Source organism: Daphnia magna, linkage group LG5 (assembly GCF_020631705.1).
Source record: "Daphnia magna isolate NIES linkage group LG5, ASM2063170v1.1, whole genome shotgun sequence".
NCBI classification, from domain to species: Eukaryota; Metazoa; Arthropoda; class Branchiopoda; order Diplostraca; family Daphniidae; genus Daphnia; species Daphnia magna.
In genome coordinates, this window is record NC_059186.1 from 10,343,679 (window position 1) to 10,359,656 (window position 15,978).

At 41.1% G+C, this 15,978-nt stretch overlaps 1 protein-coding gene across 1 annotated transcript; it reads left to right on the top strand.

Annotated features, from left to right (window-relative positions):
- Positions 1 to 988: 988 nt before the first annotated feature.
- Positions 989 to 15,775, top strand: LOC116923174 (homeobox protein abdominal-B). Its single transcript, XM_045173719.1, has 4 exons — positions 989 to 2,302; positions 2,374 to 2,451; positions 10,015 to 11,209; positions 12,750 to 15,775. Exons 3-4 carry the CDS (start codon positions 10,189 to 10,191, stop codon positions 13,166 to 13,168), a joined length of 1,440 nt encoding a protein of 479 aa, XP_045029654.1. The 5' UTR covers positions 989 to 2,302; positions 2,374 to 2,451; positions 10,015 to 10,188; the 3' UTR covers positions 13,169 to 15,775.
- The last annotated feature ends 203 nt before the right edge of the window (positions 15,776 to 15,978 follow it).

The following is a 15,978-nucleotide window of genomic DNA, read 5'->3' on the forward strand; positions in this document are numbered from 1 at the left end:
TTGCCGTGAGTGCTGTTGTTTTCTTTTTCTTCCTTTTTCTAATAGGGACGGAAGAATTTTAACCGATTTATTTATCTGAATTCGTTACAAACTCACTGCTGGTTTCCCATCCAAACTCTTTGCGCCGGACTGGCTTTGGCGCCTCTTTTCCCATCATTTCCCAGAATAGCTCGCGCTACGGTGATATGGTATTTCTTTTCGTTTTCTCAAAACCTTTTCGTTTTTTTGTTTTTATTTTAATTTCCCCCTGTAGTTGTTTGTTGTCATTTCATTTCCAGGAGAAAGTACCTTTTGAAATCGAAACGCGTCATTTTTGTGACGTCATTTCCTTTTCATTTTCTCCGTCGTTTGACAGCTAGGTAAACGAAGCAATCACGGCGAGGCGTCAGAATGATGCAGTGTGTGTGATTCTTATAGGAGGGGAATCGTAAAAGAATCATGCGAGGGATCGTTTTACGAGCCCGTCTCAGTAAATCATCTTCAGTCGATGACTAACAGAATGGCTCGTTAACGTAGCAGGGGTGTTGGTGAAAAGCGTTGGGAGGAGGGGAGGAGGTGGAAAAGAGATTTGGAGTCTAGTGACGAGTGTTTTTAAAATGGCCAATGAATTGACTTAAGGACGCCATTCGACAGTAGATTACAATAGCGGCGGCGGCATTTTCAAGTGTCTTTAAAAAAAAAGGAGCAAAAGACAACTGGTCGAATTGCTGGGCAATGGTGGAAAAAAAGGAGCGAGAGTTTGGGCGGGCCCCGTGTCAAAACACGATCACCTTTTAATAGTTGAGTCAAAGTGGTCATTTTATACTTGATGGCACATAACACGACCCCTAAACAGCCGTAAACAGCCACCCAGCAGGCCCCTATGGTTCTTCTCTCTGTTTCTTTCCTCTTCTTATATATACTTGTTTTCCTTTTTATCTTTCCCTCTTTTTTTTTTTTTTTTCCTGCTGGCCCAGTCCGGTCGCCTGTCCAACTCGCACAGTCACAACAAACATAGAAGTTTCCTTCTTTCTATATACCTCCGCCCTGTTACCATTTTCTATTAGATTTTTCACTGCTTTTTTTTTATTATTTTTTTTTTTTACTGACCAATGCTCATTGGTGATTTAAAATTGAGGCTATTTGTGTTACTTTACCGGTGTCGGACAGTCGTTGAATTTGTATTTTTCTTGCAATCTGAAATGCTTGCAAAATCGCCTTCAAAAAATCCTCCCCTCGCTAGACAAGTCAGATGGTTTGAACGCAGAGGCCTTGTGTTATCTTGTGCCTTTCTTTGTGTGTACACGCCGACAGGACTCTCGTCCTCTCTGTATACATACACACACACACACACACATACGTACGGACGCTGTAAGACACATGCAAGCAAAAGGTCTGTTGTCATTCTCTTTTCAAAAGAAGAAAACGAGTTCCTTCCTGCTCAATATTATTTTTATTGTCTAGTTAAGTTTTACGTTTTTTGGTCAAGCTTTTCTTTTATTTCCCTTTGAAAAATAGAAACGAAGGAGAACGAAAAGAAAAAGAATGAAATCATCCAGCCTAATCACAACATAGTGGTGTTCATTAATTTTACAGCTAAGGTTATGGAGCCGCCGCTACCGCTACTGCTGCCGGACTGCTGCCGCCGCCGACATACACACGGCCGTCGTCGGGCGTTGTTCAAACCACAGAAATCGCTAAAAAATTCCTTTATGAGCTCGTTAAAACATAAAATAAGCGCTTTAATGTGTCGTATAAGCAGAGCCCGTCAGGAGGTGGTGGTAGCGGTAGGGAGTGAGAGAAGGTCAGAAGAAGAAACCAGCAGCAGCAGTTTGTGCTTTTCTCCTTTTTTTCCTCTCTTTTTCTAGCCTCTGGAAGTCGGCGCCTGAATTTTATTTTATTTTTTTCAAATTTTTTATTACAGGGTTCTTCTTGGATGTGTGTGTCTGCCTGTGTGTGTGTATGTACGTGCGTTTGTGTTTGTTTAGTTTCGCGGATGCGCTTCAATGAGGGAACAGGGAAGAGGAAAAACAAGGCGCGCTTATACACAAAAACGAAGAGAAGAAAAACTTTTTTCTCCCCTTTTTTTTTGCGGCTCCCCTCCATCTTTCCTTCTGAAAGAAAAAAAAAGGGAGAAAGGAGGCAGTTGGATACATTTGGTCGGTGAGCGCTAACGAAGCGTCCACGGCCCACCCACCCCATCGTCACACAAGACCAAGAAAGAAAAATCCATCCGCACCAGGCGCAAGTTGATGTCCATTCAATGTCGTTAGTGGACGTCAAAAGTCAAGAGTGTCGTCGAAAACGAAACAAAAATTTAGTGGTGGGTTTCTTTTTTTTAACGTGAAATCAACAGAAAATATTACATAAATTTTTAATGGATCATCATTTCAGTTAATATGCCATAACTGCCGGATCTGGTTGGCATTGACTGTGTGTCGACCTGCAAAAGGAGAGATATCGCCGTTCAAGGTAAGCTTCTTCTTCTTTGGATTGGTATTGTGCGTGTTGTTCCATACGTAGTCCCGTACCGTCATCGTCTTCAATTCGGAATAACTTTTTCTTCCCTTTTATGATAATGTTACAAGGTCGCTTTCAGTTTCGCTTTTTTTTTTTTACGATCGAATTTTTTCTTTTTCGGGTGTTGCGTCGAGTTTTTTTTTCTTTCTTCTTTCCGCCTTTTTTTAAGATCAGGTAGAGCGCCTTGTGAGATCCAATAAAAAAAAAGGAAAACTAGGAAATATTGACGTAGCAAAAGAAGAATGAAAAAGACTTAAAAATTTTTAAAGCCAAGGAGACATCTCAATTTGGCTTCTCTTCCGACTTTTTCCTCCCTTCCACTTCATACGTCCGAAATTCTTTTTTACTATTATTATTACGATCATCATCATTTCCAGCACCGACTGCTGGAAAATGACGCAGAAACTAGAAAAAAAGAAAACATAAAAAGGCGGCGTCGGCATTTCGTTTACTCGTTTTTCGTGTGTATCATTGGGTATTCGACTAATCGCGTACAGAAACCGATCCCATCCAACCGCCATCGGCTTCTTAATAAGAGCTAAAAAAGCGTAAAACATCAAATATAAGGAGATAGTGTGGGCCGTATTTATATGATTATTGTTACGACGGGAAATAAAAAGGAATAAAATAAAAGAAACGTAACTTTTTATATGTATATACGCACGCCGGACCGGAGTGGGTCTACCTAAAGGGTTAATAATTGAGTTGTAATGTATATACGAGCGTCGAGGTGTTAATTGCTTAGTGACAAAAGGTAAACGCCAAGAGAAACGAAGTGGATTTTTTTTTTTTTTTTCGTTAGTCATTGCGACTCTAACGAGATAGTTAAACAAGGTGTCTTTCGTTTAATGGGACGCATATATATTTTTGTGGGATATTTTTTATGTTTACTGTCGATTTTGACGACCCTGTTGATACGCAGGCGCCGTATATGCAAATCATGGCATCTCCAGCCGCTCGCGAGTCGCTGATTTAAATGTTACTATTCTGAGAAAGAAATCCGATTTTTGAATTGGGGAAAGTGTTGGGGCGAAAAAGCTTGAAACTTAAAATCAGGGCTAGTGATTTGAGTTAGCCCTGCCCTTCTTAGTACGTTCTTTTCTCGTCTTTCATCCTCGTCATTGGTTAGTTTACCTGCCAGACGAGCCGCATAATCTGACGTCTGGGGCGGTACCTCCTCCTTTTTCTTTCTTTCTTTTTCTTTTCTTCCCCCCTTTGGAGAGCTCCTCTTTCATTTTGAAGCCTCGGAGTTTCTCTTCTTTCTCACTCGCTCCCCTTCCCCGTAATTTTTTTTTTCCTTCGCCCGCGACTCCCTGCGGAGACGTTGGTAATTACGGCACAAGAAGAAGGGGAAAAAAAGAGAAGAGAAGTAACCGGAGGGCTCACCGTACCGCCGAGGCTAGACTCACGCTGGCAGGAGGTACATACAAAAGAAGAAAATACGTAAAGAGGGAGGAGGAAGGCTAGCAAGGAAATTATAAGTTATTAAAATAATTCTTTTTTTTTTTTCTTCAAAAAAAGAGTCTTTATAATTCATCCTGTTGTAGCGCGTTCACTAGCGCACGAACCTGCACACGCACACACGAAATTGGGAAGAAAAAAATCATAAAAAAGGAGGGACGCGCGTCTGCACACGGTGCGGTTAAGTTCACCCGAACAAATTCAAAAGGTTTCTTACCTCGCACTTTTTTTTTGAAAGAAAAAAGTCCAACGACAAGTTCTGCTATGTTCGTCGTATAACCGGAGCTAAATAATTTTTTTTTTTCTCACGAGCGACCCGCCACGTTTTCTGACATTTTTAATGTCCCCCGTCAAATAGAAGAAAAAAGATAGAGAAATAAAATTCGGTTCATTGGATTTGTATGTACGAGCTACTAGTAGTACATTGAAGAATCTAATCGACCAACGTGATTATAAAAGTGTCGAAAAATAAAAGGCCTAGCGAGAACAAGATAGGGCCCGCAAAGGGGGGCAACCCCACAGCCAATAGAAAGAAGAAAAAAAATCTCCCTTTTTTTTTTTTTCCTCTTGCTGTGTGTAAAAACATGCTATAAAAGAAGATAAAAGTATAGCAATAGTTATTCACCGAGAAAAAGCTTCGGAGTTGTACATAGAAAAAGAAGAAGAAGAGATGGACACACAGTTACACAAAAGAAACCGGTTATACACGCTCTGCAGTTGTGCGCATGTCGACAGTTGGGTGTGGAGGTAAAGTGAGAAAATTTTTGTGTGTTGAAAAACTCCACGGGACGACTTTTATTTTAATTTAAAAAAACTAGTTTTTTTTATTTTTTGCTACTTTCCGGGGTTCCTTCAAAGTCCGGTGTTTTGAATCCTTGTCGTCGAAACGGTGCCGTCCAATTAGCTTTTTTTTTTTTCTTTCAAGAAGGTGAAGGTGAACACAGGTTTTTAGGCTATAAAAGATCATGAAAAACGTTCTCCCCTGCTCGTTTTTTTTTTTTTAACTCTAACGGTTAGTTAGTTAGTTAGTTATTTTTTTTTTGCAGAGACCCCAAAAGAGTTAAAAGTCAGACAGAGGCTGGCCAAAAGGTTCGTCTCTCGTTTGGGGGTACATCATTTGAAGCTGTTATAATATTTATTGGGAACAAAAAAGATGCTTCTTTCATTCTGAATGTGTGTGTTGTCTTGCCTTCTGGTCTTTATGGTGTGCCGTGGAAGTTTGGTTTCATCGCACCATAAAAAATTGAAATTTATTTTTTTTTTTTACCCTGGACCTATGTATGTGTGTGTTATGTTTATCTCTGCCATAGGTTGACCAGGGGGGCTTCTTTTCACCCCTTTTTCTCCTCGCCTAATAGAAAACCCCCTCTTGTATTTTTTTTTTATCGTCTGGGTCGTTTTTTTTTTTTAGAGGAGCCAATATAATATAAAATCGAAACGATGACACCAAAACCAGCAAGAGAAAAGGGGCCCCCCTATCCATCAGATCCCCCCATCTACCTTGGCAACCCTTTTTTTTTCTAACCCTTTTTTTTTAATAGATCTAATTTAGCTGCTCACTGAAAGTGTGAAAAGTTTTGTCAAATATTAGATGTTTTCCTTTTTAATCGCTTTTTAAAAAATCAGTCGCGATTTTGTTCTTCTTCTTTCACTAATCGTTTTCAAAGTTGTATTAAACGCCGTTAGATGGAGTGGGCATGGGTGTCGTGAGTTGAGTTTGCTTCATTTTTTTTTTCTTTTTCTCTCTCCTATCTCCTCTCAACGTAGCCAAAGACGAGGAGAAGTGAGGGTGGCTTTTAGGGAGGTGAAAAAAAAAAGTGGGCCGGGCTCCCAGTACACAAGTCCGGCCTCCCCCCCGTCGAGTCCTTTTTAGAGCCAGCGTGTAGATAGGATATACCGTGCTGTGGTATAGTCACTATAGCATGTAACGCAGAGAAGAAAAAGCCGCGCGCCGACTCTGTTTAAAAAAAAAAAAAAAAAATATTCCCCCACCAGACGGCAGATATACCCCCAGCTAGGAGAGAACTTGCAGCGTAAGAAAAGAAAGAAGAAAATACATATCCTCCCTCCCACTTTTTTGGACGGAGCTCCTCCTGCCCAGCCCCCCTCACAGCGTTCTAAGGCACCAGGAGCTGCGGCATCGAAAGCCAAGGCGGCATTCTCTGTCCGACTTTACTCTCTCCGTTAGCCTTTTTGCGTGTCGCTCCCTGAACAGCCAACACAAAGTTCTGTCGGTCCGTCGGGCACGGCAGCAGGTTTTTTCGACTCTCCCGTCTCTTTCGCCGTTGACTCCGATTTAACGAGACAAAAAAGTGCGCGTGACTTGTGTGTTTGTCACCAGTGTGTTTTCTTTTACACGGTTCAATTTTCGCAATTTGAACTTTTTTTTTTTCTATTTTACTGTCAAGAACGAATTAAAAAAAAAAAAAAAGTTCGACTGAATTGAGCGCGCAACATTTAGATTTCCTGCGTGAATTGTGACTCTGTTTTTTATTTTTTTGAATTTTCTGTTTCAAACCGAACGCGGCGACAAGTGCACGTCAGTTTCTCTGCGAGCGCATTCACGTACGCCTACCAATTGTTAACATACTCGTTAATTGTTGTGTGTAAAAACGAAAACAATATTTTGTTTCTACTCCGACTTTTGCTGCGGAGTTTTGCAATCGATTCGATCGAGTGAGGACTTTCACGATTTCTCTTCAACACAATTTTTTTTTTTTCTTCGTCGTCCCAACAAAACATTCCTGTGCTGAAGTCTATTCTTCCGTGAAACGGAGGTGAACAAAAAAATAATAATAATAACAAAATCAGCCGCGTGAACGAAACTGAATTTCAAAGTCGAACGCAATTTGAAAACGGAAGAAATACGAAGTTTCGTCAAATTCTGTTGTGACGGACGGCAGTTCGACTAGCAAACCAAAGGCAAGTTTTAAGAGTTTTTCAAGAGTTTTTTTTTTGTGTGTGAATAGTTTATATAGTACATTGTCGACACACTTGAAGCAAACCAAACGAAGGGACCAATCTAGGCCGTGGTACATTGAACGTCAAAATCGTAAAATTTGAAATGTTTATTTAAAAAAAAAAAGAGGAACAGCCGCGTTTCGACACGAAAGTGTTTGAAAGAAAATCTTGTTGCGCCGGCAGATAGATAGGTCTTGTATAATTTCGGGACTTGGAATAGGGCGAAGATAAGATGGGCCGTGAACGCGGAGACGCAAGTCCGCAGTGTTACTATCAGAAGTGGCGGCAGCAATCGTCCGCCGCTAGATGGGTCTGGACGTTCGTTCCGAGTTGGAAAACAAAAAATGTTTTCTTTCGTTTCTTCGTTTTTTGTTTTTCTCCCGGCGGTCACACGACAGCGGTTTCCCCTCCTCTCCTTATGTATATGTGGAAGGGCATAGCGCAGCGTGTTCGACTCCACGTCTCCATACCCCCACAAGAAAAGGGGTCGGACGGGCGAACGGGCGGAGACCGCGAGAGAGCAGCAGACTCTTGGCGCGACGAACCCGTTACATTATAGATATTACACGTTTTCTCTCTTTCTCCCTTTTTTTTTTCTTCTTCTTTTCTTCCTTTTTTTTGCGATGAGTAAAGGAAAAAAAAAATAAAAATAACAAGAACAACTTTTAGCCACAGAGTCGATCCACCGTGTCTATACTTTACTCTCCACGCTCCAGTGAAACTTGAAACATTTTGTTTTTCGATAGGGTCTTGTATACTTGAATGCTTTTTATCAATAAGTTTGGGAGTATAAGGTTTTATGCCTTTTTATTTTGTAATTTTCTATATTTTTTTTTTATGGAATCGACATAATATTGGCCGTGAAACAAACACCCAAAAAAATGTTGTCTAGTTTTGTTTTTGTTTTTTCTTTTTTCTTTTTCCTTTTCCTTTCGTTCCTTCTCTACCACCCCCTGAAAAAAAAAAAACGTTTATTTTGTGATCATTTTTATCGTTATTGTTTGTTGATTTCATTAGAAGCTCGTAAATACTTGAACACAAGTTTCAAAGTCTAAATGTTTTTCCAGTTTGTTCAGACGCTATTTTAAGTAAGAAAAGGTAACCACCGAGTCAAACATTTTATATCGTTGCATCTCCCCTTTTTTTAAAGGTATTAAATCAAAAAATTGTATAGCGATCAGGATAGGGGGGGGGGATGAAACCGTGCAGGGTCTTTTGTCGGCGTTCAGGCGCCGTACAGCAACGCAGGGTTCAGGGGTAGAGTGACGTCATGCATCCCAAAAAACTCTGTACCACATACGACGAGGGTTCAGTAACTAAGGAAGAGGCGGAGTTAAAGGTGTGGCGGCGGCTTTTGGCTTTTTCTGTTCGGCGGGATTGTAGCGAGAAATTCAAAAACAACATCTGACCCGCGATTTCTCATCATTCAAAATGTTTAAAAGGGGAGAGACAGGTGTGAGGTTCATGAGAACATTTGGAATATCAGGTTAAGAGGAGGGCGGATCGTAACAGCAAAGCATTTCTTTTTTTTTCCTTACGTTTTCCCCTCAATTGTCGATTCCGAAAAGATTTAAAAAAAACAAAAAAACTTGGTCATTACAGATCAGAGTGTGCATAAATAGGGAGGCTTGAGCGAGTGATACAATCGGGAGAATACAGGCGCCAGTTTAAAAAAAAAGAACTTTGGACACTAAAATGCGTTATGTAACATTTTAATTGAATTTAGGGTACGTTTATTGTTTAAGATTTCACTTTTTTTTTTTTAAATCAGCCAAAAGCTTTAAAAAGTCTTTTACCAAACGAGCGATTTTTTTAATGGCGTGACAATTCACCAAAGACACATACACAGGAAACGTCAAGTTGAGTCAGACTTTTTTCTTTCTTTTATTCTTCTCCTTTCGGTGTTCCCTTAATGATAATCGACTGGTAGAAAAAAGAAGAAGAAAAGAGGGCGGTCACGTGACTGGGCCTCGAGTCCAACAGCTTGGTCCAATCAGTGTTGAGGAACGGTGGCGAGCAGACGGCGACGAGCCTCTCTCTTGAAGGGGGAAAAGACTCTGCGGGTTCTTCTCTTTCTGAAAGCCCGCGGCATTTCATTTTTGGTTTCCTTTCAAACCCCAAACTTTTATCCTTTTAGGTTTATCGACTTGGCATTGGGTATTTGTTGATTTTTTTTCCCCCTGTTTCGGTGTCTTCTTCGTGTTCACATCGGATTACGAGAGCGAATTATTTCGATCGAATCGATTCAAAAATTGAACAAGAGCGCCCACCAAAAGAGAAGACTGAAAAAATTGGTCCAACTTTTTAGGCCGTCTAGAAACTCGTCTAGAAGAGGGGGGTCAGTGTGTTCAAGAAGGTAAAGGTTTTTATAAACGGAGAAGGGTTTTTTTTTTCGTTTGTATGTTAACCAACAGAAGGGGGAAGGGAGTCAAAAAGGGGTTATACAATGTGCTATTAGACTGCCTCTCAGAGTGGCCAGCACGGGTCTCTCTGGAAAAGAGTTGCCATAAAAGTTTAGGGCCGTTTTGAATAATACAGGCCATCTCTTCATATAACACACGAGTTATCTGCTTGTGTCCCCCCCCCCCTCCTTAAAAACTATTACTTGTACTTTTTTCTTCTGCCTAAACTAACGTACACTGTTACGCGTGTAGTTCGTTTTATGACGAGATTGTTAAGTTCATTTTTCTTCGTTTCCCTCTTTTGAAAAAGTGTGCGACAAAATATAATAAAATAAAAAAAAGAGGGGGGCCACGACAGGTCCCCCCCCTCATCCTTCCGAAAAATCCTTTTTTCTTCCACTCACTTGTCTCGGTTATTTCTTCTTCTTCTCTCCCCCCCTTTTTTTTTATTGGATTGTTACGTCGTTATGACACAATCTGTTTAGACGTGAAGAAGAGAATAGTCGTCATAAAATCGGTCTTTATGATTTCTCCTTCTTTTTTTCCACCTCCTTTCATTCGGAATTCATTACATTGCCTTCTATTTCGCCTACACAGTCCGTCCATTGTGATGTTAAAAAACCATTTCCGGACATATTCAAGACATTTAAAATTTTGGTGTTAAATTTTTATTTTTTGAAAAATATTTCAGGAGACAGAAGACAGGCGCGCGCAACAATTCGGTGTGTGCGCCGCTCAATGATCAACAGCCCAGCGCCCGGACTTCAAAACGGCAGCCAAGGCCCATCCAGCGCTTCTCTCGTCGATTCCGGCCTCATCGCCGTGGAATCATGTCCTTGAGCCGCACTGTCGGCCGAGGACGACGATGAACGGTTCGATCTACGACGACAGTCCGGTGGTGGGGTCGGCTGGTGATCAACACCGACGATCAGCAATAGCGTCAGGAGTAGCATCTCAACAACAACAGCAACAGCAGCAACAACAGCAACAACAACAACAGTCATCAGCGGGAGGTTCAGCAAGTTCGTCAACGAACGGCAACAACGCAAGAGGGGAGCAATCATCGGGCCAGCAAGAAGATTCAAACAACCAAAATCATCAATTGTCACCTTCAGCCGGTGGAGGTAGTTCGAGCGGAAGTTCAGGTCCGCTGCACATTCCGGCTAAAAGACTGGCGGTCGGTCAGACAACGGCCGGTCCCGGAGCCTCATCCTATCCGGGACACCACACCCATCATCACGTGACGCATTCACACCACGACCCTAACGGCGGGGGAGTCGGCGGAGGTGGAGGAGGTATCAACGGCGACACTAGTGGCGCTAGTAGTCTACTCAGAGCACAGCCTTGGCCGTACAGCGTTGGGGACGTGCAAGGCCATTCTGCCGGATCGTTTGATCCTCAGTCGTACAGTCCCAGTTCGTTGGTACGAGACGGAATGGCAGCCGCAGCTGCAGCCGCCTATTACGGGGCTGACCGGGCGAAAGCGGCCCTCAGTTTTTGGCCGAGCGATTACGGCAAATACGGAGCGGCAGCAGCAGCCGCTGCCGCCGGCCAGGGACCTTCAGCTGGCCTTCCCACTTCAGCCGAAGCGGCTGCTGCCAACGCCCAGTTCAACGCCCAAGCCGCTTGGTGCGGTTACGCCGGATACGGGGGTCGTGTTCCCGAGCCACACGGACACCCTGGACTCGGTCCGACTCCTGGACAGCCAGGCATGGGTGTTCCAGTCTCTGTTGCTGGATACCTTGCCGCTGAAGCCCATGAAGCTCGTCGCGGCGCCATGGACGCCGCTGCAGCCGCAGCTTGCGGCTTCACCCACGACAGCTACGCCGGACTACGAGGCTACGGTCCCGGTCCTGACGGCATGCCGCCAAGCGTCTACGGTCCTGGTAAGTTTCTATTCAAATTCGGGTTGACATCATTTTTTTTCTTTTCTTTTTGGAACCTCGGGATGTTTTTAGTAATGCTCCATTCGTTTTGGAGCAAAAAGTAAGAAATCGATAGCGTAGAATCACGAACTGGAAGAAATCGTTCGGCTGAAATATCGTCCTCTCCTCTTCCATTCATAATGCTAGACGTCAATGAACGGAAGTAGGAAAGCCAATAGTAATTTGATCAAATGCGTTTCCGTCAAACGATGCACACCGCTCACTAGATGGAGTCGAGCTGGTCCCGAACGATATGAAGCGACTCAATGATCTCTCGTTGACGTCGTTTCTCACAAGAAAATGTAGACACAACACACACACACACATACACATATAGATGGTTAGAGACTAGCGATGTACACAACCCTCCTCGGTCTTCGACTCGTTGCATCACAAGTGTGTGTGCCCCGGCGAAGGGGAGGGTCTGGAGGAACGCCAGAAAGCTTCTTCTTTTATTCAAGCGCCGAAAATGTGCGTGTGTGTCGAGGGGAAGAGTGCAAGGGTGCAGAGTATTACTGGAACGACAGACAAACAAAATCGCTAAAGAGACAGAGGGGTTGGTTCACTTACCGTCTCTCCCTCCATCTATACAATCGTCGTAACGAAATATGATGGTTATACGTACACTATTTATCGATTGCTTTCTGTCGGCTCTCTTCAGCTGGTCCCATATATTCTCATTCGACACAGTTGATAGTTATCGATATGGAACAAAACATCATCTCCCTCCAGCGGGATACCCTTATTCTAGATATACTTTAAACTCTTATCGCGAAGGGGGTTTTTGAGTAAGATTTTTATATTTGGATGCATTTTTTTTTGAGACAATAGAAGGAGGACCCGAGAGTTTTTTTTAAAAAAAAAAGAGTGAAATTCCAGTTCGAAATGTCCAGGTACTGGGGAGGGCAAAAGAGCGCGAGCCGCTTGACAGATTTAAAAAAATAGCCAAGTGATATTTCAATTGAGGTACCTGAACGAGTATCTTACAATTTATTCGTTGAGCCTGGTCCAGTTGTTCACTTACCATTGACCATCTGAGTTGAAACAATCGGAAACGATCAGAAAAAGAAAAAAGGTTTCTGAAAATGCGCTGCAGATGTGATTTGACGGGGGCGGGAGGGTTAAAAAAAGAAAACTTTGGAAAGACTATTTTCTTAACTCACCGGTGAAAGGCTATTGGCTCTAAGCAAAAGACAGAGGGGGGAAGAGAGAAATGGAGGCTTTTCTACGTGTACTAGTAGTCTCTCTCTCTCTTTTCGCCATTACCATACGTCTTGGATACAACAAGAGAGTTTACCCCTTTCTGTGTCGTCATAAAGAATTCGGCTTTCTGGCCTATGTTTTAACCCTCTCTTTTTCTCCCCTTAAGCTAAAAAAGAATGAAGGAAACCCTCTGAATAGTTTTGACTGCCGGTTTGTGTGTTCTCACGATATCTTTATCGTTCGAAAAAAAAAAGGAATTCAGAAATTAATTTCCTTAAAAAAAAAAATCTATTCACAGGTTCTTTAGGACCGAATCCGCTGGAGTGGACCGGCCAAGTGACGGTGCGCAAGAAGCGGAAACCTTACTCCAAATTCCAGACATTGGAACTGGAGAAAGAGTTCCTGTTCAACGCCTACGTTTCGAAGCAGAAACGCTGGGAGCTGGCGCGCAATCTCAACCTGACGGAGCGTCAAGTCAAGATCTGGTTCCAGAACCGGCGGATGAAGAACAAGAAAAACAGCCAGAGGCAACAGGCCGGTGGCAATAGCAGCAACAACAGCGGCGGAGGCAATGCTAACGCCAATGCCCATCACAACAGCAGCCACCATCACCATCATCATCATCACGGCCCGCCTGACGGACATCATCACCATCACGCCGGACCGATCGGACCGGTCGTTCACAATGGCGTTCACAATATTTGTTCGGCCAAGTGACGCCATCCTTCCGCAGCGGCAGACAACAACCAATTCCTCCTCTTGTGAAAACAATTGCGAAAGGTCTAGAGTTGCAACACTTTCAGGCCTGGAACATTCAAAAATGAAAGGGGAAGGTGGGATCTGTAGGAATATGTCAGGTCCGTAGTGTTTTAAGAAGACAACAAAAAAAACAAAGGAACGAAACATTGGTTTTTGTTGTTATCTCCGAATTATTATTAAAACATACTTTTTATAGGCGCTACCTCGTTCTAGAAACTCTTTTTCTTCCTTAAATTTTTTTTTTTTTGCCATCCGCTAAAATTCTGATAACAAACACGCAAAAAAAAAATCTCGTTTCTTTTGTTTTTGATTTTTCTCTTATTTTTTTTTTTATCGTGTTTGTTTTTCAACACTTTTGTTTCTCAAATTGTCGCTGGTTATTGTAAGCGTATCTTTTTTTAAAATCTCTATATTCATTTTTTTTTTCTTCTTCTAAACATGATTACTATACTACCAAGAATCATATTCTCCCCCCCTCCTCCCGTCTTCAGTTCTCTCAAAGATTTAAAATAAAAAATTATAATAATAATAAGAGAGAGATGATGATAATGAGTGTATGTATACACCTCAGGTAGTGTTCCTATAGGTAGCTAAAAGCCCAAGAATGTTATTCTCCCCCTCATTTTTTTAAATTTTTAAATCCAACCCCCATATTTTTGATTTCTTCTATTTGACTCGTTACCCTCCTATACTTTTTACACTATTGCGACATTTATCGTTCTTTTTTTTTTTTGTTGTTGTTGTAGAGAGGTGGGGAGGGCATCTTTTTATTATTTACCTTTTTACCTGATACAAAAAATGAATATCCCCCTGGTGGCATTATTGCGTGTGTCGCCATTTTGCGTTTCGTGTTTTGTGTCCGTTTGTGTAAGTCTGCTAAACTCTATTGCCGTTTCACAGTTTGTTTTGCGTGCGCCACGGTTGACCTAACCTGTAGAACGCGAGACTATTTAAATATTAAGCCATCCTCTCAATCGTTTCTTCTTTTCACCGGTCAACTCATTTTTTTTTTTAAACCTCCCCAATGACAATCCCAAAGATGGAGGAGATAATCACAATCCCAGTGGAAAGTTTTTTTTTTTTTTTTTTTAAGTTAATCATTTCCCCCATTTTTCATCGCTACCCAGACAAACTCATACAGGCCCAAAAGGTGGGGATACAAAAAACGCACGTGCGGTGAAAACAGAAAACAAAAATCCGAATTATTTTTTTGATATTATTTTTTTTTTTTGTGATTGACACAATAGTTTTTTCGTTTTTCTATACTTCCGGGGGATGGGTAAGATATTTTCTCACGGTTAATGATTTTTTTTTGTTTTGTTAAGATGCTCAAAAGAAAAAGAAATAAAAAAAAAAAGAAAAATTCGGGGGAGGAAATGGTGAGGGGTTACAAACACCACACGATTTCCATATCGGCAATTGTTTTCTTCTTTGACCTTGTTTTTTTTTTTGTTCTCGTTTTCTTTGCTTGAAGTTTGTGTGTCTCATTTTTTTTAATATTTGGTGTTCCCTTTTAAAAACGTGGAAATTCACTCAAAACTTATTGATTCGGTTCTCTTGTGTACCGGTGAAGAGGAATCTCCAATTCTTTCTTTGAACTTATTCAAAAAAACAAAACATTTTTCTTAACAACCTGAAAATCTACGCGTGTCTGCTATGTTGGCGTGTATTAGTTATACTTGAATGTGTGTACATCAAATGAATGTAAAACTTATCATTTTTGTTTCGTTGGTGTTGTTTTTTTTTGTTTTTTTTTTACGAGTTGAAGGAGAGACAGACATTCGCCAAAGATAATTTGTAGACAAGAAAAACAAGAGAAAGAAAAAAGGAAAAACACTTTCTCCCAAAAATGCAAAAACACATTTTTACAGAGTTGGTGTTTTGTAATTATTGGTGGAAACTAAAATTGTAAACCAAAAGGCAAAAGGAGAGGAAGATTTGAAACGAATTGAGGAAGACAAAATTGCCCAGTGTTTCTCTCAAACATTTTTTTTTGTTTTAAATGATGTGTTTTGTCGGTAAAAACTCTCGGTGATGACGATAACTATTAGACAAAAATTCTCCTCTTGTATTTCTCTATTTGCTCGTTTTCTCGGAGCAAAGAAGAAGAAGTTTTCAAAAGAAAAAAAAAAATCAATTATTATAATGTCACTCTGAAACTGATGAAAAACAAATGTTATGTCTCGTTGTTTAATTTGCATTTTTTTGTTCACTCTTTCTTGACACAAATCGTTTCTCTTTCATCTATCATGTAATCAATTAGCTCTCTCCTACCTTCATCTATTATTAAATAATTAAGTAATTAATTATTAATATTATTATTATGACCGGATATTGATTGTCACGTCGTTGCTATGAGAAAAAACGAAAATGTGTGTCTCTAATTTTTATTTGAAAAAAAAAAAAAACATTTTTGTCTGTTCACATATACACCTTCCCACACGATTTTTTACGTTCTTCTTTTGTTAATCTTTTTTTTTACCCTCTGGCTTTTGGATCGTGTGTTGTATCTTTGCGATGTTTGTTTGTTCCTTTCGTTTGAAATTAAAATTGATTCAAAGAAAAGCAAGAACTATTTCATCACGTCATATCGTTAACAACCTCTTGCGTCATTTTTCTCTCCCCCTACTATCAAATATGAAAATGAACCCCAATTTAGTTTTTTCCATCCTTCCCCCTTGTATTTTCTTTTTTTCCTTAAGTTGTGCGCGTGCAGGACCTTGCTATCGGGAGAAAGGAGGAGATAGAAAAATGGTTAAATCAAACCG